The sequence below is a fragment of the Anser anser genome (assembly GCF_964211835.1).
Source record: "Anser anser genome assembly, chromosome: 3".
NCBI classification, from domain to species: Eukaryota; Metazoa; Chordata; class Aves; order Anseriformes; family Anatidae; genus Anser; species Anser anser.
In genome coordinates this window covers 65,954,983-65,974,621 of record NC_139722.1, presented here as the reverse complement: position 1 = coordinate 65,974,621, position 19,639 = coordinate 65,954,983, and the positions used below count along the sequence as shown (strand labels likewise).

The following is a 19,639-nucleotide window of genomic DNA, read 5'->3' as shown; positions in this document are numbered from 1 at the left end:
ATGCATCACTTTCCAGAGGCAGCAATCTATGATATAGATCCAGTGATCACCAATAGAATAGTTTCATTTAATTACATCTACTAGATGGCACACCTATAGAATCACATTTTCTAAGTCAATATTGATGGTCTAAAGTATCAATGGAGTATCAAGCATTGTTTGATAAGTCTTTCCCCAATTACTTCTGCCAATGTGAATCCATGTGAGAGATTTTATTCTAGTTGATGTTGTTGGCAGTTTGAAAGTATATGTGAAAGTGTTTCTTAGTTTTTGCAGAGCTGTTCTAATGCCACCATAGTTCTCTGCTTTGCTAGGATTCTGCAGAGACAGGGAAATGATTGCTCTACAGGGCCAAATGTTCTGTTTCATAATTGCTTGGAACAGCCTTAATTGGAAGGAAGGCAAGAAATTAGCGTTTTGTGTTCTTTGTGTTGTTCACGTTCTGTGGGTAAATGAAACTTAGCAGCCTGTAAAACTGTCTGGGTTACTCATTTCATTAATACCAATCTGAATTCTTTTCATTTTATTTTCTATTGTTTCAGTTGCTTTTTTTCCATTCTGTCATTTCACTTTTTCCTTCATACTAAAATGTTCTCGGTCAGTTACATAGCAGTGGTAGATAAAACCAAAAGTCCTTTGAATAGCACAGGAGAGCAAAGGCTTAGATCCTGTTCCTGATGGTGATGGCATAACTCTTGGACTTCAAAATTTCTTAATCTTTTGTAGCCGTAATTTGATTACCATGGAAGCAGTGGTTTGGGAAACTGCTTTGGAAGCTCATTATGAATTCATTTCTGTCTTATTTATTGTGCTGTAAAGTGATTTTTAAGCATAGAACCAAAGGGCAGACAGCATTTCTTTCTGAAATACAAAATAGCTGGACTCTTACTGTGTGGGAGAAGCAAACATCTGAAAACAGTCTTATTCTCGCTAAGCAGCTATCATGTTCTTCTGCACTTCGACAGCTTTAAGTAGCCTATATGATTGCTGACATAATTTCTGATGGTGTTCAGATATCAAAATGAGGTTTCTTAATGACTGGGTGTAATAGTTGCTACAAAGACACTTTAGGCTGTTTCAGTAAAATAAAAGAAGCTTCAACTGTATTATCACTTGCAATAGCTTTACTGCCCTGCAGGTTTTTATTAGAACTTCATGCAGATTTTATCAGGTGAAAAATATCTTGTTTTTTCTTTGCAGCACAACTACCTTGCTCAGGTCACATCTAACATCTGGGGAACCAAATTTAAAATTGTGGGTTTGGCTGCTTTCCTACCAACGAACCTTGGTGCAGGTAAAAGTAAATTCTTTTGATTTTTTGCATATCAATGTTTCTAACAAATAACGAATTTACGCTGTATGATTCTTTTTAGGTGATCAGAGATCTTCTTTAACAAAGCAGTTATTTTCTGTGGACAGTAGAAATTAGATTTTACAAATTTTCACTGTAGCTAAAAGAGATTCAAATCTATAAATACAATAACAAGATGACAAATAAATACAATAACAAAGTCTCAGCTGTAATGAACAGATTAATTAATAGTAAAGTCCAGACCTTAATTTTTACAGTGTATTTGAACAACAATAACAACAACAAAAAAAAAGAATAAACAAAATTTTTGCAAGACTGTAAAAATCACAGGGTTTTAGTTACTGTAATAGAAGTATTTTTAAAAATCCAATTTTTCTAGTCATTTAGCTGCTAACTATACCAAAATAATGTAAAAACTCTTACAGCATCGTGCTCAAGATTCTTCAAATCAATGCCTAGAGTATTCACATGGTTCTCCTGCTGGATCATCAGTAAACTGATAGCCTTCATTAAAAGTAAAAATTGTCTAGTCTCAACTTTTTCCTGAGTCGGCCTTTTCTCCCTAGATAGTCCTGTTGAAAGGAAAAAGGCTAAGCAAAGAACAGGGTACCGCCTAGAATTAGTAGCAGAACTGAGCTCTGAATTGAAATACTAATGTAATTATAGGAGTTTTAAGAGCTCTTTGGAAAATGTATTTGTTCCTGAGCTGAATTATGTACGTAGGTCAGGACTACATAATGATGCCCTGGATGCAGAATTAGTTAAACAGGTATCTTCTGTGTCTATACTGACTACCATCAGACAAGACATGGAGTCTCAGCTCCTGGCAAGACAACCCTCTCTGACCCAGCCTCCAAACAAAGGTTGTCCTCAGGATGTTGTCACCCTGGGGTCAACCAGTGTTACTACTATAGGGCAATGGCACTCACTATTTACTAAAGTGTTACACAAACTCTCAGGTTAATTCCAGCCTCTCTGTTTTTCAAGTCATTTATCACTTTTTGACAACCACATTTCCAATGATTGTCAAAAGATAGTGTAAGAGTGACCCTACTGTGCCAGGCAATTTTCTCTCAGTATCAATGACAAATACGTACGGAAGGAGTATGGAGTAAGTAAATATGTGTGGAGTAAGTGTGTAGAGGTATTTCCTTCAGATATTCTCCCAGTCTTCAAGGCTTAGGTCCCACAGACTTCCTGAGCCAGGAGGGTTTTTTTTTATATGTAATAACAGGAGGAAATTCTTCACTCAGAGGGTGGTGAGGCACTGGCACGGGTTGCCCTGAGAAGCTGTGGATGCCCCATCCCTGGAGGTGTTCAGGACCAGACTGGACAGGGCCCTGGGCAACCTGATCTAGTGGGTGGCATCCCAGCCTATGGCAGGGGCTTGGAACTAGATGGTCTTCAGGGTCCCTTCCAACCTGAGCCGTTCTATGATTCTATCATTCTGTGGTAACCCTCAACAGATTTCCTTTCTGAAACCTTTCCCGTTTTCCCCTGAGTTCATATAAGTCTGTAGAATCCTGTGGTCAAGAGTTCCAAAAGTAGAATGGAAGAAATATTTTCCTTTCCTAAATATAGATGCAAATACAGGATGAAGTAATTTATTATTTCCACAGCTTATTTAACTAAAGAGAGGCTGCTTCTGTTTAAGGAGAAATAGCTGAAAGAAACAATCCTTTTTATCCTATTTATGCAAAAATAACATTGCATAGTGATTTGGTTAAGAATGACCCATACATGCATTTGTTCATAAACAAATTATATAACAATAGTCATAACCCTTCTATCTGCTTTGAATTAATTCTCTCTCTTAGCTTTAGATGCTCTTTGTGTGACAGATTTCTTTTATTTTTTTTATTTCTTGTTATACTCTGTCTCCAGTAATATATAAAACCAGTTTGCTGCACCTTCAGCCCAGGCAGATGACAATATATCTCCCAGAAGTGCGGAAGATTTCAATGGACTACATTAACCTGCCTGTCTTTAATCCAAATGTTTTCAGTGAAGATGAAGATGATTTACCGGGTAAGGAAGAACTGGAGGTCTTTCAAATTATGGGTTAAGCTAGCTGGAGGACAGATCATTTGTGTCACTAGCTCCCTCTGGTAAATACACACATCAAAATCCCTTACTCTGATGTAGTCCTGTAGAATAGAATTAGGACAAGGCTAATATGTATTACGGACATTGTTTTTATAAAAATACATGGAAAGTATAATCCACATAGAGCTGCTAAGTTTCAAGTTCATTGGAACATTAATCATCTTCTGTTTAGTTCACTAAGAATTCTCTGTAGATGGAAGCCTTGCATTCCCCATCTTTGTAGACCAGAATTATGTTGTGTCAGAAGCCCAGAAGGGTTGTTCTTGTGACCCGATGGCATCAAGGCATAATCTGCTGACAGGAGCCTGGGGAGGTTCCTGACTTACTCAGCCACATTTTGAGATGTGTTAAAAGCCCATTTGGATTTTTATCAGTACCGAGTCTTACAGAGGGGCTATAATAGTATGTTGTATAAACGAGGTGGGTCAGGAAGGAATTTCTAATTTCCCTGAGGTGGAAGGTAGCAGAACATTCAAGCAGTGCAGGGAAGGCTTGGTTGCAGGTGATATGGGTGAGACAGATACATGTGGGGTGATAAGAGTGTGGACTAAAAGTACTGAAGACCTTCTGCAATCAAAAAAAAAAAAATCATGCAAATAAAATGAATACGTAATTGCCAAAAAGTTAAAATAATACAATTTCAGAATTCTCACATCAGTGAGGGATTCCTGTTTCTCACGTCACAGTTTTTTTGAACTATAGGAGTGGCCTTCATGGACAGCCAGTACTCTTTAAGGGGGAAGAAGTGTGAGCACTGCAAAGCAATTATAAGCTTGAGATAGAATCTAATGAAATAAATAGAAATTCTCACATTATTTTGTACCATCATTTTGACTGCTGAAAGCACCCAAGCTTGTGACTAACCCAAGCATCAGAGTAGTTCTCTGAATTTTTAAAGAAATATTCATGTGCTTAAAAGGAAGCCCATTCCCTCATGATTTGAGCCTTGGCTTGTTTAATTTATGTCTACCTGATATGAACCTGTAGGATTTGAAGAAAGAGTTTCTTCAGAAAGATCTGAAAAAAAGTAATAACATTTTCTAGTATGAAACCTGATTCAAGCATATAGGACATAATAGAAAATTTGAATAGGAAAAAAATAAAAAGTTTTTTTGTCCCTTCATGGGAATTGGATCTGCAATATCATTTCTTTTTATATTATTAAAAGAGCTGAAACAGTATTGTGAATCAAAAGTTGGTAAACACCACAGAAATATGGGGAAAATTGATAGAGTTTTGTTCCAGCTCTTTGAGAAACATAATAGAAGAGTCACATTACCCAGTCCTCTATAAGAATCTTCCTCTTCTGGCCACTTTTTTCTTTGAAGTTTCTTATGAACATTCATTTCTGACTTGACTACTTAAATTTTAAAACCTTTTGGAGATACCCTTTCTTAAAGCATGTATATAATGGAAGGAAGTGCCTTATACTAACAGGAAAATATATTGCAGTGTAGATAATGATTACATAACAGATTTAAAACAAGTAAACCACAACAAGAACAAAAATAGTAGAAAGCTGCTCTTGGGCAGTGGAATTTATTAGTGAAGTACGCTTGGGACAGGTGCTTTTTAATGTAGTCAGTAAAGACTTGGCAAGGCAAACGGACAGCGAATTGATTTAACTTGCAAATTATGCAAACAAATCAATTAAAAACATTGGAGAAATGAGAAAACATTGGATTTAAACACATTGGGATATTATGCAACACCATCACAAATGAGGTGTTATTTGGATAGGCTTAATACCCATGACAGCAACGTTCGGGATTGCTCAAGCCAAGCTAACAATTACACTTCAGCCCCTGGAGGATAAATTGCTAACCTGCAGGCATTGGGATGAGTGCATGGCCTGCCAGCCAGGCACAGAATCACACTGCTTCAGGGTCCATGAAGTTTAGCTGTCAGCCTTCTTCTAAAGGAATGAGCAGAGTTACCGTAAAAGCTAGCCAACATAGCCACAAACATCTGTACACCTACTATCTTTTGCTGGGGTGACTGATGTTGATAAGAACCTAATGCTATTTAAGATGTAATTATAGAGTATGGATAGGTGACTAGAATTTTAATTAGAAATTAATTAGGAACTGGGCAGTGGCTGGAGGAGTTCTGGCTAATGAATTCTTTGCCTGATCGCATCTTGCAGATCAGAAGTCTTCACAGAATTTCCACACACATGTGATCATGGATACAACTCACTTATCATTTTCCTTTTTTTTTTTTTTTTTTAATACAGGAAAACTAGTAAGGACTCTGCAACATTCTTACGTTCTTTTTTTGTTTATATATTGCTTACCCTTTTCCCTCATTATTATGTTAATTCTTATTTTGACTTCTGCACCTGTACTTGCTTCCAACTTTCTCATTTCCCTTTTGCTCTCTAGCTTTTCAATGGTAGCTCCTGTTGGAATCAGTCTGGGCCCTTTTAGCAGAAGGAATTGCAAGCAATTGGAGCAAATTCCATGCTTTGTGCTTAAAATTGTCAGAACTGCTTCTTGCCGCACTGTCACTTGTTAACCACCATGTATGGGAAACTTTTCATATAGTCATCTGCTTCTTTTCGCATTTCTGATTGCAGCCCAACCAAATATTGAAGCTGAAAGTGCCCTGACTATAATACCTACTTCTTGAATCTTTCTGGATTCCCTTCTATTTCCTCACATCTTTTCCACAAGAACTTGCTTTCAATAACTTCTATGTGTTTTGTCTGTATTTCATTCCATCATATTCCTCCCTCCGTTTCATTTTCCTTCTTTTATTGTGTTGCTTTGTCATTCACTGTACTCAAGGGATAATAATACTTCACTTTGGCCAGCTGGTGTCTGTATTCTCCAGTTTGCCTAAGCTCATTGAATTTGGGGACATTATACTAACGATTTATACAGTGTCTTCAGTGCAAACTTCCCACTTCCTTCTTTTCCTTCACTTTTTTTTTTTTTAAAGACACTATTCATCAAACACCTAAGTCAGAGCTGCAAATTGCCATCAGATCAGAGAGTAGGCTTGAGGAGCATCACTGCATCCTCTGCGTAAAGCTTGGTCTCTAGCCTGACTGGCTCTAGAGAGTGTCAGCCTGGGCAGGTGGGGACTGTTTTGTGCCCCACCATCACATAGCAGCAGCCCTAGAGAAAGTCGGGGAGCCACGTTGGGTGATCCTAGTACAAAGGCCAAAGAAAAAGTGGCAGCAGCCAGGGGTCTGTGAGTGGATTTTCTTTTCTATTGTGTGTTAATGTATTTATTATCAAAAAACTTGCCTGAAAAGTAATGTGAGTCGTGATTCAGAAAACCTTTTATTCCTTTGATTATGGTAGTTACAACTGGATGATGAGTGAGTGGTAGGTCAGACCCATCAGGTACACTCATTGCTCTGGGAAAGTCCATGGGAATCAGTGCAGGCTGAACGAAGGCCCTGAAACACCACTGCTAGAAGTTAACTTAAAGCTGATCAACAGCTGTTGTGCAATGGGAGTCAGTGAAGATAGGCTCCCTTAATTGCTCCAACTAATGTCTGATTTCAGAGGCTGATAGCAGCCCATCCAAACACAGCAGAGCGCTTAAGCAAGTACAGAAGATAAGCAGGCTATTTAAGCAGTCAAAGGTAAAGCAGAACGACAAAGTACAAAAGACAGGCCATGGTTTTCTTCTCACTAGCTTTAAAAACAATTCTCTCCAATTCCTGAATTTCGTGTAAACACTGCCATGAAATTTTCCAGTGCTGCATTTTTTAGCCTCCCACATGCCTTCCGCAGAGTGCTGGAGAAAACCAAATGGCACGTGAGGCATTTCTGGAACATTCCCAGGTTTGGCGCCTGCTGTCCTTGTGCTTGCTTAAGCACCGCGCTCAGCAAAGGCCCAGGGGCTGGGGCGAGCAGGATGTGAGCGGCCTCGCCACATGTGAGGAGGCCATCGGTTGATTGGATGTGTTGTTCCTTGCAGTGCCCGGGGCGCCCGGAGCCCCCGCCAGCAGCCCGCCCTGCACCGTCAACATCCCCATCGCGCCCATCCACAGCTCGGCCCAGGCCATGTCGCCCACGCAGAGCATCGGCCTGGTGCAGTCACTGCTGGCTAACCAGAACGTGCAGCTGGACGTGCTGGCCAACCCGCCAGCCGAGGCGGGCGGCGAGGGGACGGGACCCTTCGCGGGGGCCCCAGGGCGCTTCCCTGGCCCCGGCCCTGGCCCTGGGGCGATGGCAGCGGTGGCGGCGGCGGCCAGCGGGGAGCTGGGCCGCACCATCCCTGCGCCCCCTGCCATCGCCCCGCCACCCCCCGCCATGGCCCTCGCCGACCTCCGGGACCACGGTGACCGCGATCACGAGCCCCCTCCCAAGGCCAAGGCCCCGCGGCCGGGGCCGCAGCTGGTGGAAGGCGACGCCGTCATCTTCGGGGCCGCCCAGGAGCTGCAGCTGAACAAGATGAACCCCCCACCACCATACCCTGGCACCGTTCCTCCCGCCGGGCCCCCGCCACCACCGCCCGGCCCCCCGCCGCCGCCCCTCGACCTCTGCCTGAAAAAGGGGGAGTTCTCCCTCTACCCGGCAGGGCACTACCAGCCACCGCTGGGGTACGAGCGGATAACAACGTTCGACAGCAGCGGGAACGTGGAGGAGGTGTGCCGGCCTCGCACACGGATGCTCTGCGCCCAGGGCACCTACACCCTGCCAGGGCCCGGCAGCTCCGCCACCCTGCGTATCACCGCTGCCGAGAAGAAGATGCAGCAGCCCTGCACCAGCGCCACCCTGAACCGGCTGACGGTTCCCCGTTACTCCATCCCCACCGGGGACCCGCCGCCGTACCCCGACATCGCCAGCCAGCTGTCGCAGGGCAGGAGCATTGCGCAGAGGCTGGACAGCACTATCATTCACGCCACTCTGCGGAGGAACAGCAGGGAGGCGGCGCTGAAAATGGCCCAGCTGGTGGACAGCCAGAGAGCCACCTTGCAACTTCCCCCCAAAGCCAAGAGCAGCGTGGTGACGGCGCAGTACCAGCAGAGAGTACCCACCGCCCTGTACACCTGCAGCCAGTGCAGCAGCAGCGGCAGCACTGCGAGCGCTGGTGGTATGGGCAGCATGGCTAACGCCAACGCTAGCAACAGCACTTCCAGTATCGGTGGCATGAGACCTGATCTGGGCACGGGGAGTGGCTCCCAGCACAGCTCTGTCCTCGCTCACTCCGTCAGCACTTCGCCTCTGGCCTCCCAGTCCTCCTACAACCTGCTGAGCCCGCCTGACAATTCCCGTGACCGGGCGGATTATATCAACTCCGCCTTCACGGAGGATGAGGCCCTTTCTCAGCACTGCCCAGTGGAAAAATCAATACGGCACGTACCCGTGGCCTTGACGGAGGCTGCCATCAGTGTAAAACGGCCACCGCCCTACCAGTGGGACCCTATGGTGAGTGAAGAGATATGGGTTCCTCAGGAAAGGACACCTCAGAGCTCAGTGCCCAACCCTCTAAAACCGGCTCCTCTCATCATCGGACAAGCGCAGCATCTGGATATGTCTCGAGTGCCATTCGTCTCCCCTAAGTCTCCGACCAGTCCCACTGCCACTTTCCAGACAAGTTATGGGGTTGGAGTACCATACCCAGGAAGCTACAGTGCCCCCCCCCTTCAGGGAATGCAGCCCCCCTGCTCCCCCAAAGAAGCTCTGGCCCCCACACAGTTTGCACAGCAGGAGCCAACCGTAGTGCTTCAGCCAGGTTATCCGCCCAACCTCTCCTATTGCCCTCTGCCGCCCATGTATCCGGGAAGTAGCGCCTGCTCTAGTTTACAGCTGCCACCGATAGCCTTGCACCCGTGGAGCTCCTACAGCGCATGCCCACCCGTGCAGAACCCCCAGGGCACTCTGCCCCCCAAGCCGCTCCTCGTGGTGGAGAAGCCGGTCATGTCTCCCCCGCCGGCAGAGCTTCAGGGCCACGTGGGCACAGAGGTAATGGTGGAGACGGCGGACACCTTCCAGGAGGTGCTCTCCTTGACTGAAAGCCCTGTTCCTCAAAGGACAGACAAATTCGGCAAGAAGAGCCGGAAGCGACTCGATAGTCGCGCTGAGGAAGGAAACGTGCAGGCTATCACTGAGGGCAAGGTCAAAAAAGAGGCGAGGACACTGACTGACTTCAATTCGCTAATATCCAGCCCGAGGCTGGGGAGAGAGAAGAAGAAAGTCAAGAGCCAGAAAGACCAGCTGAAGTCCAAGAAGCTGAACAAGACAAACGAATTTCAGGATAGTTCAGAGAGCGAGCCAGAACTTTTTATCAGTGGGGACGAACTGATGAACCAGAGTCAGGGCAGCAAAAAGGGTTGGAAAACCAAAAGGAATTTGAGGACAGCCAGTGAGCTGGATGAGTTCAAGTGCCGTAAGGCCAGCGAGAAGGAGGACGGGAGGCTGGGGAGCCAGGGCTTTGTGTATGTGATGGCCAACAAGCAGCCGCTCTGGAACGAGGCAACGCAAGTCTACCAGCTGGACTTCGGAGGGCGGGTGACCCAGGAGTCTGCAAAAAACTTCCAGATTGAGCTGGAAGGGCGACAGGTAGGAGGGCGGCAGCAAACGCTGCGGGTGGGAGGGCAGGGGGGAAAGCTGGGCCAGAATACCATCTGCCCCTCGTGTGGCAGAGTGCCTCTAGCTCGTGTTAGCGGCTCTTTGAAAAAACTTTGCTATGCACAGAAAGTAATCCATAAAAGCCAGCAAGCAGACGTCTAGATTCAGAACTAAGGGCAAAGTTCAGCTGTAAAGTAAATTTACCAAGTATGTTTTGAATTACTCCAGTCAGTCATAGGAGCAAAGGCCTCCTTTAATCTGACTGGCTTTTACTTCTGAAGGTAAATGTTTTTTGTAATAAAGTGCAAGGGAAAATGCAATACATTTCCCCAGCTGTAGTTGCATTTGAAGTCAGTTATTGCAGATGACAGTTAGTTTAATGAGCACTGCTCAGTTCTTGTGATAGTTACACGGGTCAGCTCCATTCAACAGATAACTAAGACAGATGGACATACAATTAAGTTCCCTTGTTCAAAATTTCCCCTCATGAGTTCCCAGGCCTCTGGGGCTGGTTCTTAATCCTAAAGGAACGAACGGGAGCTCTGACCTTCCCCTAGCAAGAGCAGCTTGTGGCCTGCTACATATGGCCTGTGGGTAGAGGAGTGTGGAAAGTTCAGAAAATCAAAGTATTTAGTTTTAGGCTCTCTCACCTTGGCCTGAATGGGATGTTACCACATCAAAACCAGGCCATTAATTGATACAAATAAGCAGGACACCAAACTGAATCTCGGGAGATATAGATTTAATTCCCAGTTCAGTTGTACCATCTCTGAACATCTCTTCTGATTTATTAAAAACGTCAAAGCTCTCAGCTTCCTCTGATTTAACTTGGGAGTTCAGTGACTTAAATATCCAATGTAATGACCAGTGGTAGTCTCTTGGTTTTGTCCATCTGCAACAACTCATTGAAAAGGAAGCGACCATGGAAACGTGCCCGTGTAAAACCATGCTGGCCATAGGCTTTGCTGGTGATGGGACAAAGCCTGCCCCCACTTGCAGGCAGCCTCCATTCTAGCTGAAGGAACTTCACTGCAGGAAAAATATGATCTGGGCTTCTGATTAAGCAAATGAAAAAGCAGCAATAGGAGGCCAAACTTCAGATATTCCTTGCAGCAGAACAACCTGAGTCGCCACGCTTTACATTTCAAGCAGCTCCCACTGCCCCTCTGCTAATTCATTCTCAGTGTAATTATGTGCTAGGGAAATTTATGCAAAAGAGGAAGTATAGCTTATTGGGTGTGAAGTGCTGTGGTCAGGAGGTTGGTTATTCCCCTTCCCTGAAAGCTCCTTCCTTTGAAAACAAAATCTCTTTTCCTCATGGGATGATGTCAGGATCTCTCCAAGAGAAAATCATTTTCTTGCTGGAAGAAAGATGTTGGTGTGACCTACATCTGTTGAAGTCATTGGTAACAATCTGCTTACACCCGTGCTTTATAGAGTCTAGCATGTTTAAAAGCTGAATTTATAGAGTCAAATACTACAGTCAAGTACTCTGTGTGGTCCAGTATTACTCTTCTTTGGCTTCATACCCCATTCTGTGAACAGCCCCACTCACATTAGTTGAGGATGATTAACAGAAGTGTTCTTACAAAAGAGTAAAAACATTTCATTATTCTCTGTTTTCTTTGCTGTGATTCACTTTTTTTGACCTTGTTCTCTTTTTCCTTCCCTCCTCCTCTTCCCCTGCTTCCCAGGTGATGCAGTTTGGAAGGATTGATGGCAATGCGTATATTTTGGACTTTCAGTATCCATTTTCTGCAGTGCAAGCCTTTGCTGTTGCTCTGGCTAATGTGACTCAACGCCTCAAATGAACAAGCAGAGACTGCAGAGAGGAAAACGTTGATAAAACCTGCTCGTAAAGTCCAAACCGGAAAATGTCAGAGCAGCCTGCTTTAGGTGCACAGAGGTGCCTGGGAGCGAAGAAGGCCGTAAAACTGGAAAAGTCTCTTGGTGCCCAACATAAGGGCATTAACTCTAATCAGTCATGGGGTGGAGGGTGGGGGGCTTTTTTCTGTTTTGTTTGTTTGTTTGTTTTCAAGTGTTTTCTTTTTTTAAAGCATCGTGCTGGGTTTCAGAAAGAGCAAAGGGTTGAGAGCCATTCAGTGTTATGTGGAGAAGTGTGGCTTTTGGCTTGTTGTGGTGGTTCTGCCGTGTTTGCTACAATAGCTGATGTAAGCTCATAGGGGGATTAAAAAAGACTGCTCTTTTTGATAGACTGCCTTATATCATGCTGTTCTTTTTAAAACAGGGAACATAACTTTTTTTCTGGTCCAGTTTGTACTACTACTACTACATCAAAGATAGCAGCAAAAAAAAGAAAAAAAAAAGAAGCTATAATACTTGAAGACACATGTTTCTTCTCTGATCTCTGATAATAACTGAGCACCACAAGTTCCAAGGAGGCTTATGTAGGTCAATATTTAATTTATAAATAATGATGTGTTATTCAGAAGAGAAACAAAACTGTTACCAATGGGTGGTTTTAAAACCCAGTGTATCAAAGAAATTGATGTCTGCTTGTTTTGTGTGCTGTTATTGGGGATAAACATCTTTCATTGGGTGACAGAAAAGACGGGAAGAAATAATTATGAGCTTCTTTGCTCATATTGATCAGCAGTATTCTTCGATTTGGCCTGCAGCTGGGAGAGGTACAGTGTGGCCAGATGTACCTCCAAGGCCACTCCTATACATGCTCCTCATTTAAATGTGTTTACACTTTATAAACAAAGTTGTTCAAGTGAATGAGAAGGCCCAGTGTATTCATCTTCTTAGCAATCAATACAAATTGAGTTCCACAACATTGTACCTGTGCTAAAATTAGGAAGGAGACAGAAGCATAGCAAGTCATTACAGGAAGTAATTTGATCAGGAAGGCAATTTCATTACAGGAAACAACATCATGTCTGGCAGGAGAACAAATGAGTTAAAAGTGGAAGGAAAAATTGGACGGAGTCATCCCTTTTATCACCTTCCTACTTGAGTAGTCCTTGTGACTGTTGTTTGAGAATATAATGCTCCAGATAAGAGTGGCAAGCCAAAGTTTAAATGGAGTGTTACAGGTGAAGGCTCATTAACAGTAGCACAGCTCTTTCTGGCTGCAGTTTTTTTCTGGTGGACATGCAGACCTGCTGAGCATTTCAGAAGGGTTGCTTGCACAGAAGAGTTTCTGTGTCGTCCATTTTTTGTGTACATGTTTATTTGCTTTCTCTCTTTCCTCCTTAACTGCATTTTGCTATGGAATATGTTCTGATACGGAAGCAGTTTCCCCAGTAATACACAAAAACATAATCATTCATGTAATTGTTTGGATATTAGATTACAAAATGCAACTGCAGATTTCCTTCAGAAATTACTCTTTCGACATGAAAGGCACACAGAGGAAGATAGGTTGGTTGAGGTGTTGATGACTGCTTTGTCTTTGTCTTTCATCCGGTTTAACTTCTTACTTGAAAAACTGTATAACTTAAGATGAATAGATGTGATTCTCTCATTGCTTTTTTAAAATTCTAGTGGTAGGACAGATCTGTGTTGCACTTGATTTCTTCTAGACAAACATATCACTGAAGAGAGGACCCTGCTGTAGCAGAAGTTACCAAAATGCAGTGAGGTAGTAACTTCTGCTCTGCTGAGGCTTCTAAAGCTGTGCAGCACAGAGGGAACGATACCAGTCAGAGAGGAGTTTCAGGTTGCTGCCAAGAGAGATGACGAGGCAGATCATCCACAGGTAACGTCCTGCAGGGTGAGTCCAGGAAGAACCCTCTGCAAGGTGGTTTCCTTGGAGAGAGGAAGTAGAGGCAGGAAAGAACGAGGGGGGAATAGATGGCTCCATGCCTGTATTATGCCAAAGCTCAGCAGCTTCTGCTTGCATGTCAGGCACAACATTCCCCTTGGCATCTAACAGACTGCTGTTTGCTTTAATTAATTAATTTTGTTGAATTTCTATCCGTTGTCTGGGCCCATTTGGGCATCCTTCTCACATGCATGACTTACTCAGCAGTTTGCCTGCCTATATGTGTAATGTGTGTGGGACAGAGGAACCGAAATGGATTTGGTCCTGTTCCCTTTTAAATCTGTGGAAATTGTTCTCTTTGATTTTTGTGGAGGAAGCACTATTAAGCCCCTTGTTTATATCGAGTTACACGCTGTGCAGACAGTCGGTTGAATTCTCGGGTCCATTGATTTCAGTACACGAGAAGGAAAGTTGGCTGATGAGTGTCCTTTCCTGCCCAAAGGTCTCTGCTAACCAGTCAGACCCTAATTAGAATATAACAGGCATATGCTGAACGCCATAAGACAAGAAACATATCGAGGCATGCTGAAAGGAACATTGCGTGTAGTTTTAAGCCAACATTTTTATCACATGCAAAGAACATGAATGTTTTCTTGTGTGTTTTTTTCTTTTCTTTTTTTTTTTCTGAACAAAACCTAATTTAAGAAGAAGGACTTCTGTGTGCAGTTTCTTTAACCTTCCAGGGAATAGTATTCCTCTTTACTTGGTTCATAATCATTTTTTTCCAATTATCAGCAGATTTATGCTAATGTGAAAACAGAAACTGAAACCAGATATATCAAGTGACAGCATTAGTAATGTGGTTTCATTGGCCAAGGTTGGGATTGTATCATTCTGGTAGCACTTACAAAGATCCTTGGCACAGAAAGAGACATTGTTCTTTGGCCCAACAAAGCACAAAGAATAATTATCATAAATCGGGAAAATAAATACAATTTCCAATCTTCCTGTTTACTTGTCAGAAGGTATTATAGAATAAGATAATTCTTTTGTCTTTTTGAAATTACTTTGACAGAGTCCCTTTAATTGAGGATTTTAATAGTGTAGGGAATACCCAGTATTAGAGATATAAAACTATAATAAATATAAACTGTCCTCAAATATGTAGAATTTAAAAAAAAATGAGTGGAAATTATGTAAATTCTGAGAATGGAACTGGATCCTAAATTATACAAAGAACAAGTGAAAGCAGCAGTTCTTTTATTTTTTCATTGAGATGCAGTATAAGAAACAAATTTAAAAGCTCCCCACAAAATAATCACTTAAGTCCTGAAGATTGCCGTTGCATTCAGCCAATAGATAGATTTTACATTTTATATTGAGTTAGTAAAATCCAGGTTTTCTGTAGATAACTTAAGTTCTTCTAGGAAGAATGTAGCAAGGTGTTCAGAAATATGTAGTTCTTTTATACACAGTAATTTCCAGTGGTTGAGTATGTTTTTCCAAAGCTTTTTTTTTGTTTGTTTGTTTGTGCAATATTTGTGACAGTCCTAGGGGTTTTATGGTTTTTATGTTGCTGTTTGTTTTATTTTGCCTTTTTTTTTTGAGGGATTTTTTTAAAATAATTTAATGCAGAATTCCTGTTAACGTCCAAAAGACAAATTATTTATCTTGTGTAATGTAATAAGTGATTTAGGGATTATTTTATTACTATGTATCGGTGAGTTATACACACTTTCTTATTTATATTTAAAGAGCATCTTTGTAAGTAATTGTTTGCTAGCAGTATGTTTTGCTGCGAGAAGTTCAAAATGCAGATAGGAAGACCTGGTTTTGTGAGATATTATGCAAAATTTCATAATTCAGGCAGGCAAAAATATTTTTTTGGCAGCTGAAAGCAGTGAGTTTGCTCTGGGGGACTGTGTAGACTACGAAGAGTATAGACAACTTCTTTGGGACCTGCAGAAATCTGTCCTTCTGCGTTGTGTATTCTCCTGTGTTTCAAACTACATATTTCAGCTGGGAGTGCTTTTAAAAATATAAAGCTTTCCTTCTTCTTTAGTACAATGTTTTTTTTCTTGAAATATAAAATATGGTGGCTTACGTGATAAAAGAGGGTATAATACAGGCTCAGTTTGTAAGGAGTTCATTGCATAGCTTAGTAGTGTTTAACAACGGCATACTTCATTGCTGTGCAGAGACACACAAACTAGCTTGGTATAAGCTGGCTGAGGCACAAGAAAGAGTACAGCAGGACGTGTTCCCCTCTGCTCAGACTAACACACTCCTTCAGCTGGGCTCAGCTGATTCCAACACAGCCACAGTGCTGCTGGCACCCAAGCTAGTGCTGCACAGGGCTGACTGAGCAGAGCCCTGACACTGCCTACAGCAGCTTGGCCTCTTTGAGGTGCTCCACCAAAGACCTGGCGGAGCAGGCCTTCCTCCACTCTTCCTTCCAGTTCAGCTCCAAGAGCAGCAGGTTTAGCTGCAGCAGCTTTAGGCAGAGAAAGCTCCACTGTGTCAGCTGGTGGCCGTTTGGAGTCAAGAGTCTGCTCCACTGGAGTTGCAAGGGATGCAATGGAAAACCTGATACGTTCAAAAAAAAAAATCCTCAAAATAAAGCTCCTAACAGAGTATGAAGATTGGTACTTACAGTCTTGCATGAAGTGCACCACACACAGGGTAACCAATTCAATCTTGAAACAGCGGGAATATCATGTTTCTACAATGCTCCAAGAAAGTATGGGAGGGAGGGGGATGAAAGAGTTAGAAAAGGAACTGGCACGTTAATAGTTTTGCACTGAGTTCCAGAGGCAGCAGTAACAGGTGCCACGAACTGCCTGAATATCGACTATCTGACAGCAAATCTGCGCATAGGTTCATCCAGTTAGTAAGCCTGCTGTGATGTAGCCACAGAAAAGTAATTCCACATTTCTCTCTCCGGTTTTGTTCCATTGTTTCTATGAAGATGCAAGAAGGCACACAGGTGTCAGACAAAGAGACCTGCCTTGAGCCTTCACTTTCCACAGGCCCAGGCTTTCCTTGGTGTGTTTTTTTAGTGTCCTCTCAGAAATTCCAGACAAATCTGGGAGCTTGCCTGGTTGTTGCCTCAGACAACTTCTGTGCGTTTGCTTTTTTTTTGCAGCCTGACACGTGTAATCCTATGTTATCTTGGTGCCCTGTTACCTGTCAGCAACAGTTTAAATCCTTGTGTGAAGGGAGCAATGCGTGCTAAAGCTGACTTAAGAGAAAAAGGAGAGAAGACAGAGTAAGTTTTTATTAGCTTTTAAGAATGTGTGTGCCAGAGCAACAGTTTGGAAATCACACGTTTCTGCAGAGCCCAGACCACTCCAGACCAGCAAACCTGAGTTGGAGGTGAGTAACAGATGAGCCATTTGCTTGGTGTGCTAACAAAGGGCCAGCTTCTAGCCTCACTGGGTGGTTACACCAAGATACGTAACAGTGGAACTTGACTCCAAATGTACTTTACTGTCACTGCATGATTATAAGGTAAGAATGACTTACTTGACCCATATACCCACTTAAGAAAATCATAAAGCATTAACCAACAACTATATTGACAATTCTGTATAAGCCCCCCCAAAGAACACTAGAAGTAAAATTGCGGCCACAGTAGCCTTTCAGAATTTTGTCTTTTATTCTCATTTCAAGGACTCCCTCACAGGAGATTGAGCTGGTTTTATTTAGAGGTTGGCATACTGTTTTTCCCAATATAGGAGAGCAAATAATATCACACTGCTTTCAAAAATGGAACAATTCTGGTAGAGGAAGTTTTTCATTTTTAAGTCCCTTCACCTTCAAGGCAAGCACAATCTTCCATCAGCACATACCGGTCTGGAGTCCTACTGCCCTTGGGAGTAGTCTGCAGGTAGGCACCACAGGTCCTTCTTGAAGGTTTGGAATTCACATGCATCATTCTTGAAGGAATAAGATTAATTACTACTTGTGAACGATGAGCTATGTGGATGATTTTATCTTCATATTTATTTAATTTTCATCCAAAAAAATCCTGCAGAGAAGTTTAAGATTAAAAGACTCAGCTTTGCATGTTACCTGGTACCTCTGAAGATGTATTAGGAGAACATTTATTTGGGCAGCTGGATTGTTGGTACATTTAGGAGGTTAGATTTTTAAGACAAGAGCAATTAACCAAATAAGAGAATAAAATAGGATTCAGCGAAGCAATTCTTGCTATGAAAATTTAAAACTTCACCCTTTAACTTTTGATTTTTCATATGGATCTGTAATGACAGATTTGTGCTTCCAGGCAAACTGATTGTTATGAAGCTCTATGCAAATGCAAAGGTTTGCTGACCCAGAGCTAGCTGACTGCAGGATCAAAACAACATGATTTTGTGAGAGTTAAATAAATGAAAACACTGAATACTTACCTGTCCAAAGTGCTCAATGAAAAAATTAGATTGTATGATATTAAAACCTGCCAGTTTATTCTTAATCTTTGCTCTCCCATTTACATAACTACAAATTTAAAAACGTTGTCTAATTTCAGCGATTCTGAATCCTGACAAATGTTGTTTATTTGTGGAATATTTTTCTTACTGTCCAAATCGATGGTTGTTTCTGGTAATATGGATTAACATTAAAAGAGAAACATTTTCTACCAGTGTGCAGACACCTGAGTTTCAAGTATTTCATTGAGATAGCACTCGGTTTGTAATTCTTTCTATGTTGTTTCAAGCTATTTGTTCAGAACTTTCCTAATTTTCCCTTCATTTATTTTATTTGCTTGATACGTGTTTTGCCTTTGGTTTCCCTTCACTTCACTGTTTCCTCATTCATTTTGTCATTTTCTTTTTTTGTGTTGTGCATTTGGGAAAGGGTTTGTCTGTTCAAGATCTCGTTGTTTGCTGTAGATAAAATATATGGTGTTGTGGCACAGCATGGAGATGCATCTGATTGAAAAGGCACTGTAGTGTTTCCTGAAAAAAAGTAGTGGAGTTGCATTTGTTTATAAATGCATTATTTTGGTACTACAACTTTGAACATGATTTTGGATTTCTTTTCCATTTCTTTTTATTTAATGAGCACACATAGTCATGCAGGTGCATGCGTTCTTAAGCTAGCAAGCCCGGCATGTTTTTCTTAAGGCTTTTGAAAATTTGTTACACAATTTGTGTACTTTTACATACCTACACAATTTTTTAAACATATTTTCAGGAATCTCGTGGGGTTTCTTTGTTTGTTTGTTTTTTTCCCTCCTCAATATACCATGATATACCTGGTTTCCATTGTACTTAAATCATACTTTGGTCTGCCTCTCCTTTTATGTATCTTGTGTACTAGATTTTGCAGGAGGTGCCTAGAAAGCATTGTTGGTTTCCCTATAAAAATGTGGTTTGTCCAAATTCTTTACTGTCTACATGATTGAGAGATGGACTGATTGCCCTATTTTTTCCTTGATGATTTGGAGTTGTAAGAGTTGTCCAGCTGTTGCTTAATAAAATTTTGCAGACTAGAAAATTCCTGACTTGCTTTTGTTACATTCTGCATCATGTCAAACACCTTAAACGCTTTCAAAGCAGATGACAAACCTGCACTGGAACGACCTGAATAATAAATAGCCAGATGCCCCTGGGCTTTCTGTTTTCAATAACTGTATCCACGAGTTCCACTGGACCTGATCTGTGTACCAGCCCATCATACTTTGTGTCATTCATATGGGAGGATGGATGGCAAAGGTGTCTCGGTAATAATGTTCCTATCTGCCTGGATATCAGCCAGTTCTTGTGCTATTTCTCCTCTGCTGGCTTTCTTTTTTGAGATTACCTTTGGGTTTTGTGGTACTTCTCATATTGTCACTGATACGCTGGAAACTTTAACATTACCACAAGGGATTCCTCTGTCCTGTGATCTTTAATAACAGAATAAAATGCTGTGATGGTTACTAACATAAACATTCTGGGGGCTGAGGAAATA

The 19,639-nt window shown here is 42.3% G+C and overlaps 1 protein-coding gene across 6 annotated transcripts in view; it reads left to right on the top strand.

The window, feature by feature from the left end:
- TULP4 (TUB like protein 4) overlaps positions 1–19,183 on the top strand; it is a 157,633-nt gene extending 138,450 nt beyond the window's left edge. For all 6 annotated transcript variants that reach the window (XM_083828781.1, XM_083828776.1, XM_083828779.1 and 3 more), the window contains 4 exons: positions 1,201–1,294; positions 3,197–3,340; positions 7,355–9,942; positions 11,646–19,183. In XM_083828781.1, coding sequence (XP_083684907.1) covers positions 1,201–1,294; positions 3,197–3,340; positions 7,355–9,942; positions 11,646–11,762 — 2,943 coding nt within the window. In that variant the 3' untranslated portion in view covers positions 11,763–19,183. The remainder of the gene's footprint in view (positions 1–1,200; positions 1,295–3,196; positions 3,341–7,354; positions 9,943–11,645) is intronic.
- The last annotated feature ends 456 nt before the right edge of the window (positions 19,184–19,639 follow it).